Source organism: Pelophylax lessonae (genome assembly GCF_965119305.1).
Source record: "Pelophylax lessonae genome assembly, chromosome: 5".
NCBI classification, from domain to species: Eukaryota; Metazoa; Chordata; class Amphibia; order Anura; family Ranidae; genus Pelophylax; species Pelophylax lessonae.
The window spans coordinates 417,792,290-417,816,447 of record NC_138772.1 but is presented as its reverse complement, the minus strand read 5'-3'; the positions used below and the strand labels follow the sequence as shown (position 1 = coordinate 417,816,447).

The 24,158-nt window shown below is 44.6% G+C and overlaps 1 protein-coding gene across 1 annotated transcript in view; it reads right to left on the bottom strand.

Moving 5' to 3' along the window:
• Positions 1-11,916: 11,916 nt before the first annotated feature.
• Positions 11,917-24,158, bottom strand: part of MCM4 (minichromosome maintenance complex component 4) — a 38,209-nt gene continuing 25,967 nt past the window's right edge. Inside the window, exons 16-17 of the mRNA XM_082259875.1 lie at positions 19,662-19,795; positions 11,917-12,054 (exon numbers count right to left, since the gene is read on the bottom strand). Of these exons, the coding sequence (XP_082116001.1) occupies positions 11,962-12,054; positions 19,662-19,795 (227 nt within the window). The 3' untranslated portion in view covers positions 11,917-11,961. The remainder of the gene's footprint in view (positions 12,055-19,661; positions 19,796-24,158) is intronic.

Below are 24,158 nucleotides of genomic sequence, written 5' to 3'. Positions count from 1 at the left end.
AGGCAGCGTCCAGCTTAGGAATTTAAGAAACTCTGGTCTTTCTATTAAAGTGAAATCATCTTTTCTAGGCTCTTCGTAGTTTTTTTTAGAGTCAATACAATTATTGTCAGAGAGGTGAATAGGCGGAAATCTTCCCTGTACACTCTGTTCTGAACTCTGTTCTGAACAGAGAGCTCCTAAAGCCCCGTACACACACGCAGATCGTCGTCATACAAACGTCGGCGGACGAAAGATCTGCCGATTGTATGCGTGTTAGTATGGTGCCTCCGACAGATGTCTGCACACAATCTGCGGACAACAGTCTTTCTTGCAAACATGAAAATTTTTGTCTGCAGACACCAGAACGGACAATTGTTTGCCTGTCAGTACAGAAATCAGCCGACAGACCGCAGATTTGCAAGACTGGGCATGCTCAGAAAATAAAAAACACAGGGAAAGTTAACCATTACATGACATCACTTCTGCAGTCAGCTGAAGTCTGCGGACAAAATTCTTGTGCTGTCCTTGTGCTGTCTTTGCACTTTTCAACAGACACCGACATCCCGGGGAGAAAAGACGAACATTTGTATGACGACGATCTGCGTGTGTGTACAGGGCTTTAGAAAGGTCAGGGAATGTTATGCAACAAATTCTCTAGAATAGATCACTAATCCTCCAAGTGAAAAAATGGCTGGAGGACCAGGCATCTAGTCCGGAGTTTCTAAATCTTATCCCTCAACACAGCTGGCAGATGAACCAGTCTCCTTCCCTCACCTAAAGCCCCGTACACACGTAGCGATTGTCGGCCGTAAATATTCGGCCGACGACCAATCGGCCGATTGTAGGCTTGTTAGTATGATGCTTCCGACAGCCGACAGCGCATTTTCGGCCGAACAGAATCTGTCGTGCAGGCATTAAAACTTTTGTTGGCCAACACCAGAACGGCCGATTGTTCGCCAGTCAGTACAGATTTCGGCCAACAGACAGCAGATTTGCAAAACTGGGCATGCTCAGAAAAGAAAAAAGACAAGGAGAGTTAACCATCACATGACATCACTTCTGCAGTCGGCTGTTGTTGGCCGACAAAATTCGTGTGCAGTCTTTTGCAGTTTTCAACAGACACGACAGCCCTGGACAAAAGACGGCCGATCGTTCGGCCGACGATCGGTATGTGTCTACGGGGCTTTACTCTTCCTGAGAGAATGGAAGGGGGGACATTGCGAGAAGGCAACACCATTCTAAAAGACTGGAAGATAAAACGTCATCTCAGCACCCATAGTGGGCATGAAACCTTCAAGGCAGAAGCCTCCCATTTTAGAGTTTCTGGATACATTTAATACAGAAGGGTGAGATGACAACCTGGCATTATCATAGCCACAACATTTATGTGCCCAACTAGAACCTGAGGCCGCAGGTTGGGACTTTAGAGGAAGCATCGGGAATCACTTTTCTAACAATGGCCCAACGCTCCCAAACAAAGAGTGACCTGACAAATGCAAACCACCACACACGTACTTATTATTCAGGCACACAAAAGGAACACTATAATAACCCAAAGTTGAGGCTTGGAGCATGTGCACCACCCCCAGACTGCACTGCCTACCATGTACTACGAACCCCCCATAGGGGTGGGGGACGATATGGTCAGGTGCACAAGCCAGGGCTTTAGAATTTAACCTTGAAGGAAAAATCAGGTGCAAAAAGCCAGGGCTTTAGAATTCAACCTTGAAGGGAAAACCTCATTAACCACTTACCCATTGGGCACTTAAACCCCCTTCCTAACCAAACCAATTGTCAGCTTTCAGTGCTCTCACGTTTTGAATGACAATGACTCAGTCATGAAACACTGTACCCACATGTTTTTTTTTGAGAAACATTGTGCTAGTGTATGCATTGCATATTACCACATTATGACAGACTTACCTGACTCATCTTCACCCGGTCTTCTTTCTGGGTTTTCGGGCTTCGGCGATATGAATGGCCGAGTTAGCAGTGACGTCACTGCAGCATGCATGCGCAGGAGTCGCTGTTGACAGCACGGCTCTGAAGGAATTCAGAGCGCATGCGCCAGTGCTGTCACCAGCTGCATCTAAAGTAAATATCTCCTAAATGGTGCACATCTAGATATTATACCCATAGGTAAGCCTTATTATAGCCTTACTGATAGGTAAATATAATACATGGGCGTTTACTGCCACTTTAAGAAAAAGGAAGGAAATTTTAAATTGAGGGCAGCAGAACATCTCAAAACAGTTAGGACAAGGCAAACAAAAATCTGGCAAAGCAAGTGGTACTAACAAGGAGGAACTGAAGAAAATTTTGCAACTAATTGGGTTAATTGGAAACAGATCATCATGATTGGGTATAAAAAGAGCATCTTTGAGTGTCAGATTGTCTCGGAAGACAAGATGTGGAGAGGTTCACCAATTTGGGAAAAGCTGCGACTAGAAATTGTTGAATGCTTTTCCTCAATGTAAAATTGCAAAGATTTTAAATATACCATCTACAGTACATAATATCGAAAGATTCTGAGAACCTAGGGAAATCTGTGCACAAGGGTCAAGGCCAAAACACAATATTGGAGGCCCGTGGTCTTCGGGCCCTCAGATAGCACTGCATTAAGAACAGGCATGATTCTGTGATGGGCATCACTGCACAAGCTCAGGAATATACAAACACAGTGCAGCGCAATATACTATAAAGAAACCCAGGAATACTTTCAAAAATCACTGGCTGAACCACGGTTGGTGTGCTATCTGAAAATGCAAGGTAAAGCTTTATCATGCAAAGAAGTTCTATCTGAACATGATCCAGAAATGCTGCATTCTTTTCTGGGCCAAAGTTAATTTCAAATGCTCTGTTGCAAAGTGGAAAACAAGGGTCCGATCTGTCCACCGCAATGTCGCAGTACCGCAAAAAAAAAAAAAATCGCAGATCGCCGCCATTACGCATTAAAAAAAACAACAAAAATGACAAAAATCTTTCCCTTTGTTAGTAAACACGATAACTTTTGCGCAAACCAATCAAAATACGCTTTTTGCAATTTTTTTTACTAAACATATGTAGCATAAAACAAATTGGCCGAAAATGTTATAAAATTTAGATTTTTACATTTTTTTGGGGGGGAATTTCATATAAAAAAAATTGTGAAAAATATTGTTATTTTTGCAAAATTGACACTCTTTTTTTTGTTTATAGCGCATGATCAAAAAAAAAATCGCACAGGTGATCAAATACCACCAAAAGAAAGCTCTGTTTGTGGGAAAAAAAGGACGTCAAATTCGTTTAGGTACAGCGTCGCACGACCGCGCAATTGTCCGTTAAAGTCACGCAGTGCCGAATCGCAAAATAGGCCCTGGTTAGGAAGGGGGTAAAATCTTCCGGGGCTTAAGTGGTTAAAAGCCTGAATCTCTGATGGTATGGGGATGCATTAGTGTGTATGGAATGGGCAGCTTTCACATCTGCAAGGGCACCATCAATGCTGAAAGTTATATTCAGGTTTTAGAACAGCAGATGCTCCCTTGCAGATGTCTTTCAGGAAAGGCCTTACATATTCCAGCAGGAAAATGCTAAACAGCATACTGTATATGACTACATCATTCATAGTAAAGAACCCAGGTGCTTAACTGGCCTGCTGTCCAGACCTCACCAACAGAAAATCGGTGCATCTTGAAACAAAAAATATGACAAAGATGACAGAATTCTTGAGCAGTTAGAAACCTATATCAGGTAAGAATAGGACAACAATCCTCTCCCAAAACTCCAGCAACGGGTCTCCTTAGTTCCCAGATGTTTACAGTGCATCATTAAAAGAGGGGATGCTACCATAGTAAACATATGGTGCTTTTCCACTGCGAGCACCGGCTCTGCTCCACTCGGCACTGCTTGGAGCAGTTTGCTTTTCCACTGGGTGGTACGAGTCGGCACCTTTCGGCACTGTATAGGCCAGGCATGTCCAACCTGCGGCCCGGAACCACAGGCAATGCGGCCCACTGCCCCCTGACAATTATTATTTTTTTGCTGGGGAGGAAGGAAGTCAAGTGGGGGGCATGGCCGCAGTGGCTTCCAACTAACTGTAGGCAGAGGCTGCCTCGGAGGGGGGGGGGGGGGGGGATGCGCTGCCGGATTACAAGCTGATCAGGGATCTCCTGCTTACCCAGCGGTTGCTGTCATAGGAAGCCCCGCTTCCTGGACCGGCTCCTATGATAGACAGCACATTGGTGACGTCTATCATAGGAGCCGGTCCAGGAAGTAGGACTTCGCATGACAGCGGTCGCCGGGTAAGCGGGAGATCCCCACTCTGTGTAATCCAGCGGCTCTCCTCTCTCTTCATTGCAGACTGCGTTGGATGGGCACGCACTGGTGAGGCACTGATCAGGCTGCATTGGATGGGCACTGATTAGGCTGCATTGGATGGGCACTGATTAGGCTGCATTGGATGGGCATGCACTGATGAAGCTGCATTAGATGTGCATATACTAGTGAGGCTGCATTGAATAGGCATGCACTGGTGAAGCTGCATTGGATGGGCGCTGGTGAGGCTTCATTGGATGGGCATGCACTGGTCAGGCTGCATTGGATGGGCATGCACTGCTGAGGCTGCATTGATGTGCACTAATCAGGCTGCATTTGATGGGCATGCACTAGTGAGGCTGCATTGGATGGGCACTGATCAGGCTGCGTTGGATGGGCACGCACTAGGCTGCAAGTGCCGTGCAAACTCACAGCTGCCACAGGAGAATTAGGATTTGTGCAGTCAGTGACAGAGCCGCTGCTTCCTGTATAGTTCCAGCTCTGTCACAGGCAGAGTGATATGAAATGCAGTCCGCCTGTGACAGGAGCCATACAGGAAGCAGCGGCTCTGCCCTCTACTGCAGCCGCTGCATCCTCCAGAAGTACCCACACGACCAGCATTACACACCAGCAGTAACCGCCAACAGTCTGCCAAATAAGAAGAAAAAGTATGTGCATTAGTGTGTGTAAATTGTTGCAATATGTTTTTTAATAACCAGGTGTGTTTTGTCATAATATGTCATGTCCTTGTTTATACATGTATGAAAAAGGACATGACATTTTCTGGCTGCCTAAGTCATACGTGCTAGGGGTGCAACTGTCCCCCAGCACATAACTGTAGACGCTGATCACTTCAAATCACTGAAGTGGTCATGGTGGTTAGAGTGTTTCTTTAAAATCTCTCAGAAGAGCAGCGTTTTTATTACTCAGAAACCTTAACTATAGTATAATTTTATATGTGGCCCAAGAAAACTTCTCTACACTCAAAGTGGCCCAGAGAAGCCAAAAGGTTGGACACCCATGGTATAGGCTCTACTCAGCTCGGTTTGCTTTCCCACTTTATTAGTAAGTGGGCAGGATTACAATGTAGTTGTGCCGCTTCTATTGCCATGACATCTTAACACGACACAACTGGCGCTTTTCCACTGCGAGTACCGGCTCAGCTCCACTCGGCACAGTTTGCTTTTCCACTGCGTAGTACAAGTCGGCACTGTATAGGCTCTACTCGGCTTAGTTTGCTTTTCCACTTTAATAGTAAGTGGGCCGGGATTACAACATAGTTGCACCGCCACTAGTGCTGTGACATCATCTTAATGCGACACAACATGAGCAATGGAGCCTATGGAAGGAATGGCGTTCTTGATTCTCGGCATGTGAATTCTTTTCACCGCACAACGTTTTTTGCAAAGGAGGCTGATGGCAGCAAAACTAAATACTGCTGGAAAAAAAAAAATAAATAAAAAAAATAAAAAAAGAGTATAGGAACTCTTACAAAAAAGCACAGACAACAGGCTTGCGCAACGGCGCACAAGGGTAAGCTTTAGCACTGTCATACGCGTGCTGTAATCCTCCAGTGCTCTACAATATGCTGAGGAACAGGAGAGTTCACACACCAGCGCTGCTCTGAGCTGTAGTGATAATCCTCCAGTGCTGTACATTATGCTGAGGAAGGAGAGTTCACACACAGGCGCTGCTCTGAGCTGAACAGGAGAGTTCACACAACTGCATGGTATGGCTCGGTGGTGTCGCAAATCCGATGGTGACGATTCTTTGAACGATCAGTGGCTAGTAGTGAGGACCAATCCGGCTGCATGCGAGAGATTGTGGGATTTGGTATAGGTACGTCACGCTTGGAACCCCAACCGAGGTGGTACTAAATAAGAGCCGTACCGAGCCATACCATGCAGTAGAAAAGCGCCACCGTACCAAACTGTTCAAACACGTACCATGCAGTGGAAAAGCGCCAATAGTAAACATGCCCTGTCCCAACTTTGAGACGTGTAGCTGCCATCAATTCTTTCCCTGAAAATACATTTCTCTCCTCGCCTTCCAGGACGGCCCAAACATGAGAGATGATAGGCTCCTCCCACAGGAAACACAATCAATTAACAGTTGTTATAAGGCCCCACCCTTCCCTCTGTCCCTCAGTTTAGATTGTGTTTCTTCCTACAGCGGAACGTTTGTTGTTTTCACTGACCTGCAGACTTTTTGATAGTCCTATGGTCCCCCTGTGAGCCAGGTTCAGCAAAGCCATTGAGAGTAGAGCTTTACCTGCCACCCCTCCCGGGTTTCTCACAGGTCGCCCCCATGCCTTACAAGCCGTCGGTCACCTGGGTGCCCCTCTAGGCTTGTCTCCGGCACCAGCAGCTCTCCTCCACAGAAGGTTTTTTGGAAGCCGCCGGACGGACGCCTCAAGCCGCTTCTTTGAAACCACAACTTCCAGGATGCAGCAGCGGAGACAAAGTGTGGAGGAGACGCCGGATCCGCTTACTAGCGGGAAAGCAGACTCCCAGGCTACAAGAACCTGGACAGCTGAAGGGGAAACGATGCCCTCCACAACCACCCTCCGCAGAAGGAGGTGGAAGGCCGGTCCAGTCGCAGCCAAACCCATGGTTTTGAACCGGGTAAAAGTGCTGGAACATATCCTTGCATGTTATTAAAGACTGCTGGGGCTGAGTCCCGCTTCCCGGACCTCAGTCGGACTTACTTAGTGTCCTTTCTATGGTCCATGTATAATAAAAGAAAAGAGGGGGAAGGCAACCCACCTCATGTGATGCATCCGGACAGCTGAAAGCAAGGACACCTACCGCAACCCACCTCATGTGAGAAGAGTGGGAAGGTCGGTTTAAGTGGCTACAGGTAAGCGCTGTGTTTCCTTGACTGTTTGGGACTAATACCAGCATTAAGCAATCCTTGGTAAGTGCCCATATGTTCCCTCAGCGGGACCTGTAGCCAAAAAATTTACTGTGAACAGGAAGAGGATCTGGTAGTGGTTTCCTCTTCTCCTGTGAAATTCCCCAGATGGGATATTAAGGGGGAGCATGTAGCTGGCTTACTATGAGCAGGAAGAGCGACCTGGTGGTGGTCTCCTCTTCCCTTGCGAAATCCCCAGATGGGATATTAAGCTAGAGCCACGCTCCCCGTGGGGGAGCATGTAGCCGGCTTACTATGAGCAGGAAGAGCGACCTGGTGGTGGTCTCCTCTTCCCCTGCTAAATCCCCAGATGGGATATTAAGCTAGAGCCATGCTACCCGTGGGGGAGGATGTAGCCGGCTTACTATGAGCAGGAAGAGCGACCTGGTGCTGGTCTCCTCTTCCCCTGCGAAATCCCCAGATGGGATATTAGGCTAGAGCCATGCTCCCCGTGGGGGAGCATGTAGTCGGCTTACTATGAGCAGGAAGAGCGACCTGGTGGTGGTCTCCTCTTCCCCTGTGAAATCCCCAGATGGGATATTAAGCTAGAGCCATGCTCCCCGTGGGGAAGCATGTAGCCGGCTTACTATGAGCAGGAAGAGCGACCTGGTGGTGGTCTCTTCCCCGGTGAAATCCCCAGATGGGATCTTAAGCTAGCTGATAATGAGGTCTCAGGTTTAGTGTAAACACTTTCTCCCTCAGGGAGCATGTAGCCGACTTACTAAAGAGCGATCTGGTGTTGGTTTTCTCTTCCCTTGCGAAATCCCCAGATGGGATATTAAAGAGGCCTCAGGTTTAATGTGAGTTTCCCCCTTCCATGTGTTCAGGAGGACAGTAAGCAAACCTGGGGCGGTGGTAATCCTAGGGAAGCTTAGCAGCAGATCCCTAATTACACCAAAGACTGCAGCAGGACCTTTGCCAAAAAAGCTTCCCGACTAAATCAGAAAGTGCTGCGAGTTTTTTTTTTTTTTTTTTAACTCTGAGAAGGGTGTGGCACTTGTATGGACTTTTTTCAGTTTGTATGCAGTCAGGCAGATCCTTGCACTACATGGAGAAGATAAATCTGAAAGTAATCTAACAACGAGAGTTGTATTGTGTGTATCCAGCCTTAGAATTCTTATAGGCTACTGCTACCACTAAGCAAGCTACTCATTCCTAAGGGATTGAAAACAGACTTGGCTTTGGTGTATAAGGCTACATTTACACTGGTACCAAGCCAAAAGTCATGTGACTGGCAGTGCGACTTGGTTACGCCTTTTTTTTGTATGCAATTTTTTGATCTAATATTGCAGTTTCTGACTAGAGGGCATGTCAGGCTGGTGCAGGCACCTTTTATTAAGAGTCGCTGCAGCCTTAAGTCGCACAGGACCAGGGAAGGTCGCATGACAAGTCGCACCAGTAGAACAAAACTTAAGGGGTGGGACCCCTAGTGTTTGAACTACTACCCATCCCGGGTCGAACTAGATGCATTACTGTCTGCAACTCTAGTTGATAAATTTTTGTTAAAGTACAAAAATCTCTGTACAAACAATATATATATATATATATATATATATATATATATATATATATATATATATATATATATATATATATATATATATATATATATATATATATATATATATATATATATATATATATATATAGTGGTTTGTCCAGCCTCTTAAGGGGCTGATTGCCTTCAAACAAAAGGATATTTCCAGCCCTTCATGTGAAGAGACTGAAGTAATTGATCTCCAGACCTGTGCTCGTTAAGATCTCACATGCAAAAAAAAAAAAAAAAGACTTGACTTTTTGCATGGTTTGGTGGTTTTCAAATACACAATGCGGAAGCTCATTGGTGTCTGAAGTTTTTGTGGTCGACTATCAAAAACACGCAGCCTTGGTTGTCTATCTTTTTGTCTGTCTAGTTCGACTATATGGTATCTTGTCTACTAAAAATGCTCCACATGGAAAATTGGGGATGTCTGCGGTTAAAACCTATTACACCTTTTTTCTTCAGCATATCAGAAATGCACTACATTGTTGGTAGCAACATTTCTGTTGGTTACTTGGTGGTAACCTGACTATTAAGTCAGAAATGCACAAGGGCCAGAGTCAGGTCTATTATAACTGCACTGGTGCTAACAAAAAGGAGCGACTTTAAAGCGATTGTTAGTAACCTCGGCGACACAGCTGTACCAGGTTACTATTCAGAAATACGTAACCGTAGGTTTGGAAGTGGCATTTCAAAGTATCATTTCGGACAATACATAAACTCTGGAGGTTTATGGTAACATTTCAGTCACACGGCTATACCATGTGACCATTTAGAAATGCACAGCATAAGAGACACAATATTGCAAATTTGGTTGTAACTTTTGTTGCCTGCCTAGTACATGCCTATACCATGTTACCATGCAAATCGTACACCTTTCAAATATGGATACTCAAGCTGTACCCGGTTGCTAATCAGATATTTTTAACTTTGTTGTTAACAATGTTTTGCTACCATATGACTACATCCGGTGGCCAAGAATAAACGCACAACAGGGACATGGCTAGTGTCCTGGGTACCCTGTTGACTATCAAAAAATCCACGACATGAATGTATAGTGGTGTTCAGACATATAACTATACCTTGTTGTTCCTCAGAAATGAGAAAACTTAAGTTTTTATTCCTTCTGGTATGTTGGTTATATGAAGGTACCTGGTCAGGTATCAGCAATACGCAACATGGGAGTTGGTGTCCCTTCTGTCCTTATATGGACTTATGAAGTTAATGTTGTGTACTGCCTGAGCTAGTCTATCTAGCGGCGCCTCAGATATACGCATGTATGTCTACATCCTTTTTTCTCTGGGGTAGTGCGTCAGTAACGCACAATTGGTAGTCTTCTATACGTGTGATATTTGTACATATATCACAGACCTTATATTCCCAGGGAAATGGATGGCTCAGAAGCTTTGACTGCAGACGCTTCAGATACCACAAGACACAGTCCTTTTTCTTATTAGGTCATACCAGAAGTCTTCCTCTGCTTAAAAGCCTGGTAAGGTCATAAGACCCTAAAAGAGGGATAAAATATCCTCCTCTGGCCTTTAGGAACTCTGTGCATGGGAGTTTATCACCTCAGCCAGAAGGGTAAAGGACGTGGTAGTCTAAAGAGTCGGTGTCAGAACCTGTCTGACCCGTATGCCCTACACAGTAGTTTTACGTCTTGGGATGTATCCCTCTTGGGTACCTTACGGTATCGAAAGGGCTCAGCTCCTTTCCGCTTAATTGCGGACAGATCTATAAGGAGTTAGTTTATAGCCTGATATCTACAATAGGGCCAAAATATGAATTTATCTAGCTCCTGTCTGCTTATGGTGGACAGATCTATAAGGTTGAACCTATAGAAAAGGTTCCCCTTTTACGTTTTGGTCCTCAAAACTATCTTCCTGTAATTATCACTTCAGCAGAAGTGTAGGGGATTCACAAGATCTTTCTGGAAAAAGATCTTTTATGTTTTATCTTCCCAGATAGAATTGTTCGCAGGCCAGATCCCTTAGACCTGCCCAAGGTAACCTCTTCCTTTTACAGGAAGCAAGTAATAATTTTACCATCCTTGGGTGGTAACCCTAAGAATTCAATATAAATAGGATTTCACGGATTAGATGCGAGGAGCCGCCTCCTCAATTAGAGAGGATCAGGGAATTTGAGAGATCCAATCATCCGCTGATCCTCTACCCTGGACCAATAGGACTGCGGGCCAAAAAGTTTTCAGTCCCTGGAAAAAGCTGGTGCATCTGGAGAACAGATCCGCAATACGGCCACCTGGTCCAGACATAGCACGGCTCTGAAGAATTACTGTGGAGAAGTACTGTCTCAACTAGACCTAGCCTTTGGACGAAAGGTCTTATAGGCAGTGGTCCCACCCTAAAGTAGGCCTATGGGTAAGAGTAAAACTTAGGTGGTAAGTACCTATAGAATTTTTGGAACACTTCCCTCGAAAATGGTTGGGGAAGATACTTTTTTTTACAACTGAGGGACAGAGGGAAGGGTGGGGCCTTTTAACAACTGTTAATTGAGTGTGTTTCCTGTGGGAGGAGCCCATCATCTCATGTTTGGGCCATCCTTGAAGGCTCAGTAGAAAAGCCGTTACCGGTACACTAACGGTAAGTTTTTCTCAGTTTATACATATATATTTTCTATTGTGAATAAAATATGAGTTTCTGAAATTTATTGCATTCTGTTTGTATGTAGAGGTTAATGTTCCAACTGTATTGGAGTTGTGGTTGTGTATCTAAAAAGAACATTAGCCTCCCAATCCCTCTTGCCAGAAATAGTTCCGGCAAGCACTAGAGGCAGGCGATAATCCCTGGTCAACAAGAAGCTAGGCTTACCAATGTGGGAAACAGGGGGGGGGGACCCACATTACAAAGCTAAACACACTACGACGGCACATATTTATTTTATTATTAATGTAACAGGTAAATAGGCATTACAAAATTTCTGAACACATCTACAAAAACGTAGCACTTTACATTACCTTTAAAGCAAAAATCTTTACACAAACCAGTGCTTTGCCTACTAGCCCAAATGTGGTTGCATAAAAACAGTTATGGCAAAGTATACAAGGTTTCATTCTATGAATTAGTAAATTCATAAAAGCATATGGAAAGATCATCATTCGAAACTATATCCATAATTACAAGAATTACTCCTGGGAGCTTCCACTTTGCATGGATTCTCAGACCACACACACACACACAAGTAGCAGTAAACATTACTGCTAAAAATAAAAGCATGTTTTACAACAAACGGACAGTCTTCCCAGTCACAGTCAGGTAATCCTCATCTGCCAATGCATGTAGAGCTTCATCAAACATGTCTTTTGTAATTGCCTGAAATGACAAAGGTTTTGTTATTAAGCATTATGGTAACTTTCACAGTATACAAGTGCTGAGGAAAAGATTTGCTTCTCTACATAGGAAAAATGCTTAGGATTACCAAACACTTTCGATTTAAAACACCAAGTGCTGTACTCCTCTCCCTGATCCATACTACTTGCTTTGAGTCCACCACAGTATTCTGGTGTGCATGCCATGAGGCGGTTGGAGAAGATTTGAAGGGTAGCAGCAAGTAGGCCAAACAGCCAAGATCTTAAACTGGTTCTACAGGCAAAATGTTTACCTTAATGCACACCCTACATTAAAAAGGTAAAAACTTTTTTTTTTTTTTACAGTTAATTGTCCTCCCCCCCCACCTCCCTAAATACCTAAGAGTCCTCAATCAGTCCTTACACTTTACACAGGAACTCAGGCTATCAAATGCTGTGAGGAGGAATGGGGGCGAGACCAAATCACATTGAGTGTATGGAGCACAGCTCTATACAGACAGCACGGGAACTTGCATGCACATGTGTCCCCACAGCAAACAGCTTGCTATGGGGACCACGGAGGAGGAGCCAAGATAGTTTGCAGGGACAGTAAAGTAACAGACCAGGGAGTACATTACTTTTATAAAAAAGAAAAAGTTAAGAAAGCCTTTAGAAAACTAAAATCTTGCTGCATCACCGACAGGTGAGAATAATTCAGGGGCTGGGCCAAGGACATGAACACAATAAATGGATTTTTGTAAAATCTTACAGTAAAATCCTTTTCTCTTAGCTCATTGACAGACGTAGTCCTCGGTGATAAACCACCTTCGGGTTATGTTGCCTCCACAGGAGCAGGGCTAGACAGGAAATTAAAAAGCTCTGGCCACACCCTAGGGGCAGTCCCAGAGGGTATATCCTCTCTCTCTCTGCCTCAGCAAATCAGTTATGTGAAAAAGCAGTCTTTAGAGATTTTAACCCAACCCAAAAACAGAGGGGCGGGGACTACGTCTGCCAATGAGCTAAGAGAAAAGGATTTTACGGTAAGATTTTACAAAAATCCATTTTTCTCTAGCGCTCATTGACAGACGTAGTCCTCGGTGATACACCACCTTTGGGACGTCCCAGAGCAGTATCACAAATGAGGGGTGGGAAAATGGAAATCAAATCCCAATCTAGAAGGCCCAACCGGTGCCAACTAGAAGTTTACAATGCTCATCCTTAATGATGAGACTCAACAAAAAAGAGAAAAATTATTTTATTTTTTTTTCAAACAGAAAAAAACCCTCGAGGTAGACCACCGGTCTCCTCAAATTGCGGCCTGCAAAACCTTGCGGCCAAATGAGGCATCCGCCGATGCCGTCACATCAATTTTATAGAATTTGTAAAGGTATGTACCGACGACCAGGTGGCCGCCTTACATACCTGGACCACTGACGCCTGATGGCGAAAGGCCCAGGAAGTACGGAGCGCTCGAGTGGAGTGCGCCCTAACAGGGAACGGAGGACTCTGACCCTTAATAGAATAAGCCTGTACCACCGTTTGTCTAATCCATTTGGCAATGGTCACGGCAGATGCAGGCAAACCCTTTCTGGGGCCATCCGTGATCACAAAAAGTGAATCCGTCTTACGGAATGATTCCGTAGCTTTCAGGTATACCCTGATTGCCCGAACCACATCTAAGGAATGCAACGCATGTTCCCGATGATGCTTGGGCTGAGGACACAAGGAAGGTAGTACAATATCTTTATTCAGATGAAAATCTGAAACCACCTTAGGAAGAAAAGATGGCTTAGGATGAAGTACTACCTTATCCCTATGAATCACTAGGTATGGGGACTGGCATGATAATGCAGCCAGTTCTGACACCCTGCGAGCAGAAGTAATAGCCACCAAGAAGGCCACCTTCTGGGATAAAGTAAGCAAGGGAATCTCCCTGATGTTTTCAAAGGGAGGTTTCTGTAGAACCGACAAAACCAAATTAAGATCCCAGGGCGGTAAGGGCGCGCAGACTGGAGGAGCCAGGTGCCGCACCCCCTGGATGAAATTCCGCACCAAGGACTTGGTAGCTAAAGGTTTCTGAAAGAAGATTGCTAATGCTGAAACTTGACCCTTGATGGTGCTCAAGGCTAGCTTCTGCTCAACCCCTTGTTGCAAAAAGGCCAATATTCGAGTCACCGAATAGGTACGTGGAGGAAATCCTAAAGATTCGCACCACGCAATATAAGTTTTCCATGTGTGATAATAGACCTTGCTGGAAGTCGCTTTCCTTGCTTTAATAAGGGTAGGAATGACTGAAGTAGACAAACCTCTGTCCTTCGGTACTTGGGTCTCAATGGCCAGGCCATTAAACCCAGCGACTGTAAAGCAGGATGGTAAATTGGTCCTTGAGACCACAGACACTCCCTGAGACGAAGTTCCCATGGAACGTCTGCGACTAGCATGTCCAAGTCGGCCAGCCTAGAATTTCTAGGACCACTGGCGCTGATAGAATCTGAACCAGGCGTCCCTAGAGGTATCTGGCCCCGACCATCCGAGAAGGTCTGGTCGTTTTCTGTTCCCACACATTTATCAGATACCTGATTGTTATCAGGAAGGGTGATCTTTTCTGGTTGAAACTCAGGGACCGAAGTCACCCGACTAGAGGCTACTTGGCCTATCTGGTCAACCAGATCCGATTCCTGTGAGGTATAGGGACTAATCTTAGGAAAAGGTAAAGGAAAAGATCTATTCAGGGAACGGTAACTACCGCTTCCTGTAGTACTTAAATGTTGGAAGGGAAGAAATCGCACCGGTAGTAGTGGTTGAAGCTCGATCTAATGTCCTGAATACCGGTGAAAACGTCCCCCCACCCTGAAACCGGGTGGGGGCGCACCTTCAGGCTGTGTACTCCTTTGCTTCGGGTTTGGCTGGGTTGGTCCTCTGCTTGTCCGACCAGCCCTTCTTGAACCCTCCTGGAGGAGTCTTGCCTTTCCCGCTAGTACCAGCCGGGCGCCCTTTATGGGCGGTAAAGAAAGGTCCTCGCTTGTCGCGAGGTCCCTTAGCTTTAGCAGCCTGTGGCAAAAAAGTGCTCTTGCCCCCAGTGGCATCCTTGATGATTTCATCTAGGTTGGCCCCAAATAGACGATTCCCCTGAAAAGGGAGATTTGTCAAGGTCTTTTTGGAACCTAGGTCAGCTGACCAGCATTTTAACCACAGCACACGTCTGAGGATCACCGCTGACATAGATGCATGCCCTAATAAGGGAGTAGTGTCCAAGGCTGCGTCACAGATAAACTGTAGCCCTTGTATAATCTGTACCATCAAATAAGATGTCTCCTGGGGAATATCTTTTCCCCTAAGGTCTTGGCGTACCATTTTCGCCCATTCCGTAAGTGTCTGGGAAACTAGACCAATAACAATTACTGGTCTAAATGCTGACCCTATCAGAGAGAAGATGGTGCGGGACTCTGCTTCCATCTTTCGATCCACCGGATCCTTAAAGGACGAAGTGTCCTCCACTGGGATAACCGTGGCTTTATTCAGCCTGGAAACAGGTGGATCCACCACTGGTGGTACCGTCCATTTCTTAATGATGGATTCCTCAAACGGATAGCGTCTAGCAATACGCTTGGAAATAGTAAAGGTACGTTTAGAATGCTCCCATTCTCCTTTAATCTGATTACCGAAACATTTGGGTACAGGAAAAACCTTCACCGTTTTGATGGGCTTACTAGTACCAAAAGGAATCTCTGTTTCAGTTGCCTCTGCCGGTAAAGCCTCAAGTTTTAAGGTTTCCTGCACTGCCACAACTAGTGCGTCCACCAATGCTTCTTCCTGAATTATAGCAGGAGAAGAAGCGTCCTCCTCACTGTCTGAGGGGGCTTTACCTGGGATAACAGCCTTTGCAGAGGAACCTGCAACTGCAGTGACCATCTCTGAATCAGAGTCAGAGGTGTCAGATAGTATAGGGGTAGGCGGGGGTCGCTTCCTTGACCCCCGTCCCTGACAGGCCGCCTCCACCCGAGCCACCATAGACTCCAAAATTGCTGTAAATGACTACACTCTGTGCACCGGCGGGTCCCGTGGCCCCCTCGAGGGAAACAGGTGGGGGAATATGTGTGGCAGGGTCCATTATAATTCCAGTCACTTCCTGGATAATATAATTCAAAAATAAAAAACTTTTTTTTTTTTTTTTCAGACCCCCAGCGCCACAAAAAGCCCCTTAGTGTTACCTGCTAGGGATCCCTATCGATCGAGAGAGAGAGAGAGAGAGAGATAGACCCCCAGGCTCACCACTTGATGCTCAGAGTTTAACTGCAACAGGTTACAGCGCTGTCTTGACAAACAGGAAGTCTTTTGGCTGGCTGCCCAGGAAGAAAGGAGGCGGCTCCGCCCCTCTGCACGCCTTCCGGCGCCTCCCCTAGCTCCACGAGGTGTTTGGATCACCTCAAACATGGCCGCCCCCATGCTGGAGACACGAGGCTACGCCAAAATGGCGGCTCGTGCGATCCAGCAAAAAAAATGGCGGCGGCCTGTACTGAATAGCGGTGTGCTGCAGGGCACACAACACTCTCTCTGCATGGGGATTTGGCGTGGTTGGCGGTACCGGCCCTGGCGGACCGCATGGCCATTCGGGAGGCCTGCTAATAGCTGGAGATCTGATTAGGAAGGCAGTCTACATGTCTGTGGCTTCTGACTGGTAGGTAGCTTATTCTTATCACCGTAAGATTCCCAGAATGCCACAGATTCTAATCTTTTTAACATGTATACAATTAGATTGTTAGCTCCCAAACCAAGCCTCCTGGCTTTTTGCACATAAAATCACACTCAAAGTAGGAGGATCTGTGTCATTTATAGGATAGAGGGGGACTCTATCTTACCATACAGAGAGGGGCCCGCGTTCACCACAAGACCCGTCAGGGGAAAAGGGGGAACATACTACTCACCATACCGGAACCAGGCGGGCACCAACTCCTGACAGTACCCCTCTCCACCGGGGCGGGAGGGCTGTCGACCGATATGGACGCCGTGACTCATGGTCTTTGGCGTTTCAGCGAGACGTTTAACTCGCGTGGACAGTCCTTTAATGGGACTTTGTCGCGGCCGACCCAGCGCGGAGCTATGGCCTGCACGCGCTCGTAGGCTGAACTGGGGTGACCACCGGATCTCAACATCCAGCCCGTCGCCCAGTTCAGCTTTCTTGCTTGAAGATCTCACAGGAACACTGGAGAAAAAAAGCTGTCTAAAAAATCCTTTAAGAAAAAAATCTTGCCAGGACCTAAGATCCCAGCAAGGTATCTAGGTCCTTACTCCTAACTAGACAGAAAATAACTGATTTGCTGAGGCAGAGAGAGAGAGGATATACCCTCTGGGACTGCCCCTAGGGTGTGGCCAGAGCTTTTTAATTTCCTGTCTAGTCCTGCTCCTGTGGAGGCAACATAACCCGAAGGTGGTGTATCACCGAGGACTACGTCTGTCAATGAGCGCTAGAGAAAACTGCATTTACTATAATGCTTGATATCCAATCTTCATATGGCATCTGAAATGGGTAAACTAGTCCCTAACCGAATATGAAAAAAGGCAGAAAACTTATTACACTGAAAGTGAACATTGCACCCTACTGGTCACAAGTGCAATACTTCCCGGGGTCCTGCAGGGACAAAATAAATGTACATTTTTTTCCTGCAAAAAATGTGTGCATTTATTGTAGTTTTAACAGTAAGAGGACAAACCCACCATCAGCTTTAAGGCCACCTGCCCAGTTTTGTGTGAAGGAGTACTTTTAGATGGCACAAGACCATCCATGTTAAAAGCCATTTGAAGATAATGTAATCATTGGTAACACACAAAGTGATTTAAAAAAGAAGAAAAAAAAAAAAAAAAAACTTTTGCAAAACAAGTTTATACTTACCTGTACAGTGCAATGGAAGTTCTATCATCTTGTGGGGTAACCTGTGGCGGCCCTTCTACATATGCCGGCTCAATCCTGAGCCATGCTGTATCTTGAGCCAATGGCTCGCTTTGGGGGGGGGGGGGGTTAACTTAATGCAGAGAACGCATTAGGGTAGAAGAAAAAAAAAAAAAAAAGGACCTATACAACTATTTTAGGAAGGTTGTATTTACAGAACATGCTTTAATGCACGAGTACGCAACATAGATCCTGGAGAGAAAAAAAATTACGCAGGGAGTATATTGGTATGCTTCTTTCCCTCCCCTACTACAGCTCTTACTGGCAGATTCCCAGTGTCATTTTGACTTGATGTTTAACAGCAGCAGCCTCTACAGTGAAAAACAGAACTTCTAAACAGTGTTTAAACCGCTGTCTGAGTCCAGGTTCACACATATGCAATGTCAGACCCTGCATGCGATTCACAGTGCACTACTCTGCAAATCACATGCGATATCTGTTTTGCCAGATTGTATGGCTGAATTTGCATCACATTCAGACCAAAGTCGCACGAGACCTTTTTTGGTCCGCACCAGAATCGGATCACATAAGTGTTCACACCTATGCAATCCAATTAATGTCCGAAACTGACAGTTCGCACTGCTATATGCAAACTGATCTGGGGGTGTCCTTAACTTCGTATTGACACCCCCAGCGATTTGCATATGGCAGTGTTAACTGCCTGCAAGTTTTGTGCGATGCGGGAACCCTCAGTGGATTTGCAAGGTTCACACACCGCATGTGGGCGAACCGGCCATTAATGCTATATTCAGTAATACAATGCAACCATACATTGTACTTATTCTGTTCCATTTTTTCCCCGAAAATTGGGACCCAAGATTTGAAGATTGTATCTTGTAAAACACCCCTACAAATTACTTTATTATAATTAAAAGTTCTTCCTCTAACCTATTACCCCAAAGTTAAACATTTACCCACTGATTTTTAAATTACACCCAAAAGCATATTTATAAAGTTGTGAATGACATTCACTAAACATCCACTGCAGGTGAATCAATCACTTATATAAAAACATATGTACCAGAAGATACACCCAAAGTGCAGGTGTAAAGATCACAGCTTTATATTTATAGCCCTAAAAGGCTAGTTTTACCACATGCCCAACTGAAAAACGACAATACAGCCACTAATCGCAGTACATATGGAAAATTAAACCATCACACATTCAGGAGGGCAGTAACACTGCAGATAACTGAGGGGCTGAAAAGTCCAGGACTGGATTACTTTTGCACCTCATAACGTTACTATTTAAAGACATCAGTCCAGGGAAATGAATCCTACTTGCCCATGGAGTTTAGGATTTATTTTTCCTTCTGTGTGAGTATTGCCCACATTTGCAAAGTTTTATTTTGCTTTCCTCTAGGGTAGTCACAGCTGTGAGTAATTAAACCATCAGTTTTTCAACTCCCAACTTACAAAACAAAAAAAGAGTGACCAGGAGGAACAGTCCGTACTTTGGAGGTTTTTATATGGCGAGTGACTCCCTTGCAAGCTAGAGTTTGACGCTCTAACTGCAGCTACTGACCAATGGGACCCTGCGTCTGTAGAAGAGCAGTGCCTGTAGCAGGAGATCGGATGCTGTTCTCCATTATCAGTTTGACCTTGATAACTATACAACTCGGGTGATAAAAAAAAAAAAAAATCAGCAAAATTGCAACAAATCATGCAACTTGAAAACTACATACGGAATCAGACTGTCCCCGGAGATCCTCAAATAGCTGTTGATATTTCAAAGCTGGTGTTTTTCCCTTGGATTGGATAAGTTTTTTCAAAGCCTGAGCCAATTCCTCTTTACGCTTACGAGCCGTGGCACTCATTCCTTGAAAGAAAAAAAAACAAATAAAAAAAGGTTGTCAGTTAAAAACTATATAGAATACATAGGCATGAATTCTTAACTTTATCAGAGAATGATTGCACAAAGCAGTGCTGGGTGCTCCCCATCGTTCATACTAGATTTAGGTTAGGGTTTGAGGAGTAATGTTCAAATCCAAATACTTGAATCTCACAAGGAACTGGCTAACCAAGTGTTGGGGATTGCTCTGCTCTTTATCCCATTTCAATATGTCCCATATGAACAATTGCCTAATAGTTTTCTGCTACACAACTAAATTTTAGCAGTGCGATCATGGGAAATAGATTGCATAACATTATGCTACTGAAAACCCTTTGTGAAGCATATCACATTACCAACAATGTGATACAGAGATCAAACTCATGATTAACTTAACTAGAAATTGTGTACCCCAGCAATTACAGTATTTTACGGAACTGTATTCACAATTAAGAACAAAAATCATTCCTAATGACTATCATTCAAAACTTATCCTTTAGTGCTACAGGGAATGTTTTGGTAGAGGGCTTCTGCTTCGTGTTTTTAAAGGCAAAACTTGCTACCTTACTCCAGGGTTGAAATTGCTGTCCATTTACCCACAGGAATGCGATAGATTAGAGAGAAAATCTCTCTACACACATATACACAGTATCACAAGAGTACGTACACCCCTCACATTTTTGTAATGTAATATACAAAATTATTCTAAAAGTATTCTAATATATCTTTTTAAGTGACAGCACTGAAGAAATGACACTTTATTACAATGCAAAGTGGTGAGTGCACAGCTTATATAACAATGTAAATCTGCTGTCCCCTCAAAATAACTCACTCAGCCGTTCATGTCTAAACCGCTGGCAACAAAAGTGAGTACACCATTAAGTGAAAATGTCCAAATTGGGCCCAATTAGCCAATTTGCTGAAGACCAGCAGACTAAAGACATGGATTATGGGAACCCATGTAGGAACCCTATGTCCCAAGGTATGACAAGACCAAGATAGACTTATTTGGGTCAGATGGCGCCAAGCGTGTGCGGCGGTAACCAGGTTAGTACAAAGTCAAGTGTCTTGCCTACAGTTCAAGCATGGTGGTGGGAGTGTCATGGTCTGGGGCTGCATGAGTGCTGCACTGGAGAGCTACAGTTCATTGAGGGAACCATGCCACCATGTACTGCGGCCTACTGAAGCAGAGCCCCTCCCTTCGGAGACTGGGCCGCAGGACAGTAATACAACATAACGATCCCAAACAAACCACTGTCTTGCTAAAAGAAGCTGAGGGTAAAAGGTGATGGACTGGCCAAGCATGTCTCCAGATCTAAACCCCATTGAGCATTTGTGGGGCATCCTTAAAACGGAAGGAGCACAAGGTCTCCAACATCCACCAGCTCCAAGATGTCGTCATGGAGAAGCAGAAGAGGACTCCAGTGACAACCTGTGAAACTCTGGTGAACTCCCATGCCCAAGAGGGTTAAGGCAGTGCTGGAAAATAATGGTGGCCACAAAATATTGACACTTTGGGCCCAAGTTGGACATTTTCACATAGGGGTGTATTCCTTTGTTGCCAGCGGTTTAGACATCATAGGCTGTGTTGAGTTACAGTGCCTTACAAAAGTATTCACCCCCTTGACTTTTTACCCATTTTGTTACATTACAGCCTTCAGTTCAATGTTTTGTTAATCTGAATTTTATGTTATGGATCAGAACACAACAGTCTAAGTTGGTGAAGTGAAATGAGAATATAAATATATACATAAAACTATTTTTTTTAGAAAAAGAAAAACAGAAAATTTGCATGTGCGTATGTATTCACCCCCTTTGTTATGAAGCCCATAAAAAGCTCTGGTGCAACCAATTACCTTCAGAAGTTACATAATTAGTGAAATGTCCACCTGTGTGCAATTTAATTGTCACATGATCTGTCATTACATATACACACCTTTTTTGAAAAGCCCCAGAGGCTGCAACACCTAAGCAAGAGGCACCACTAACCAAACACTGTCATGAAGACCAAGGAACTCTCCAAACAAGTAAGGGACAATGTTGTTGAGAAGTACAAGTCCTAGGTTATAAAAAAAAAAAAAAAATCCAAATCTTTGAGGATCCCCAGGAGCACCATCAAATCTATCATAACCAAATGGAAAGAACATGACAACAGCAAACCTGCCAAGAGACAGCCACCCACCAAAACTCACAGACCGGGCAAGGAGGGCATTAATCAGAGAGGCAGCACAGAGACCAAAAGGTAACCCTGGAGGAGCTGCAGAGTTCCACAGCAGAGACTAAAGTAATTGTACATAGGTCAACAATAAGCCTTACGCTCCATAGAGTTGGGCTTTATGGCAGAGTGGCCAGAAAAAAGCCATTACTTTCAGCAAAAAACAAAATGGCACGTTTTGAGTTTGTGAAAGGCATGTGGGAGATAACCAAAATGTATGGAGGAAAGTGCTCTGGTCTGATAAGACTAACATTTAACTTTTCAGCCTTCAAAGAAAACGCTATGTATGCACAAACCCAACACATCACCCAAAGAACACCATCCCCCACAGTGAAACATGGCGGTGGTCGCATCGTGCTGTGGGGAAGTTTTTCAGCAGCCAGGATAGGGAAACTGGTCAGAGTTGAGGGAAAGATGGATGGTGCTAAATACAGGACTATTCTTGAGCAAAACCTGTACCAATCTGTGCATGATTTGAGGCTAGGACGGAGGTTCACCTTCCAGGACAATGACCCCAAACACACTGCTAAAGCAACACTTGAGCGGTTTAAGGGGAACCATGTAAATGTGTTGGAATGGCCTAGTGAAAGCCCAGACCTCAATCCAATTAGAAAATCTGTGGTCAGACTTAAAGATTGCTGTTCACAAGTGCAAACCATCCAACTTGAAGGAGCAGGAGCAGTTTTGCAAGGAGGAATGGGCAAAAATCCCAGTGGTAAGATGTGGCAAGCTCAGAGACTTATCCAAAGTGACTTGGAGCTGTGATTGCCGCAAAAGGTGGCTCTACAAAGTATTGACTTTAGGGGGGTGAATAGTTATGCACATTGACTCCAATTTTCCTTTATGTTGTTTGCTTCACAATTAAAAAATATATAAAAAAAAAAATAAAAAAAATTAATCTTCAAAGTTGTGGGCATGTTCTGTAAATTAAGTGATGCAAATCCTCAAACAATCCATGTTAATTCCAGGTTTTGTGGCAACAGAACAGGAAATATGCCAAGGGGGTGAACACTTTTGTAAGGCACTGTATTTTGAGGGGACTGGTATACAAGCTGTACACTCACTACATTGTAGCAAAGTGTCATTTCTTCAGTGTGGTCACATGAAAAGATATAATAAAATATTTACAACAATGTGAGGGATGTACACTTTTGTGAATATGTTTCTCACAAAAGCGAGTACACCACTCACATGTTTGAAAATATTTTATTATATCTTTCATGTGACAACACATACACTTTTTTAGCCGAGACCCTAGCGAATAAAATGGCAGCCATTTAAAAAATTTTTATGTCACACGGTTTTTGCGCAGTGGTTTTTCAAACGCAATTTTGAGGGAAAAAAAAAAAACCACACTAATACAGAATACAATTTTTGGTATAAAATAAAAGATGTTACGCCAAATGCCCAACGTGTCATGCTTGAAAATTTCACACGCTAGTGAATTGGCGCTAAGCTACGGTACATAAAAAATCTCCATAGACATTTTAAAAATGTCTACAGGTTTAGAGTTAGAGGTGGTCTAGTGCTAGAATTATTGCCCTCGCTCAATGTTAGCGGTGATACCTCACGTGTGTGGTGCGAAAACAGTTTACATATGTGGGCGTGACCTAAAAATTTTTTTGTTATATAATTTTTTGACTTTTACACTGTCACTTTTATTGCTATCCCAAGGAATGAAAACAACCCTTGCAATAATATTGCTATCCCAAGGAATGAAAACAACCCTTGCAATAATACAGACAGGTCTTCTTTATAGAGAGATGTGGGGTCTAGAAGACCCCAAATCTCTCCTCTACCCTTAAAGCGGTAGTATCCCGCTTTTTGACACTTTTACCTACAGGGTAAGCCTATAATAAGGCTTACCTGTAGGTATAATTAATATCTCCTAAACCGGCACGGTTTAGGAGATATTTGCAGTGCATGCAGCCGCTCACGCGAGCGGCGCATGCGCTCTGAAGGTCCGGGGGGACCTTCAGTTTTCCTAGCCTGCAGCTTGCCGGAAAATCACTCCCGCGCGCATGCGCGCGAGTGACGTCATCGCGGCTCCGGCCAATCACAGCGCCGGAGCCGCCGAACCCGGAAGAGACGCTTCCGGATCATGGCGGAGCCTGCAGCGATGTCCGGGGGTCCGCG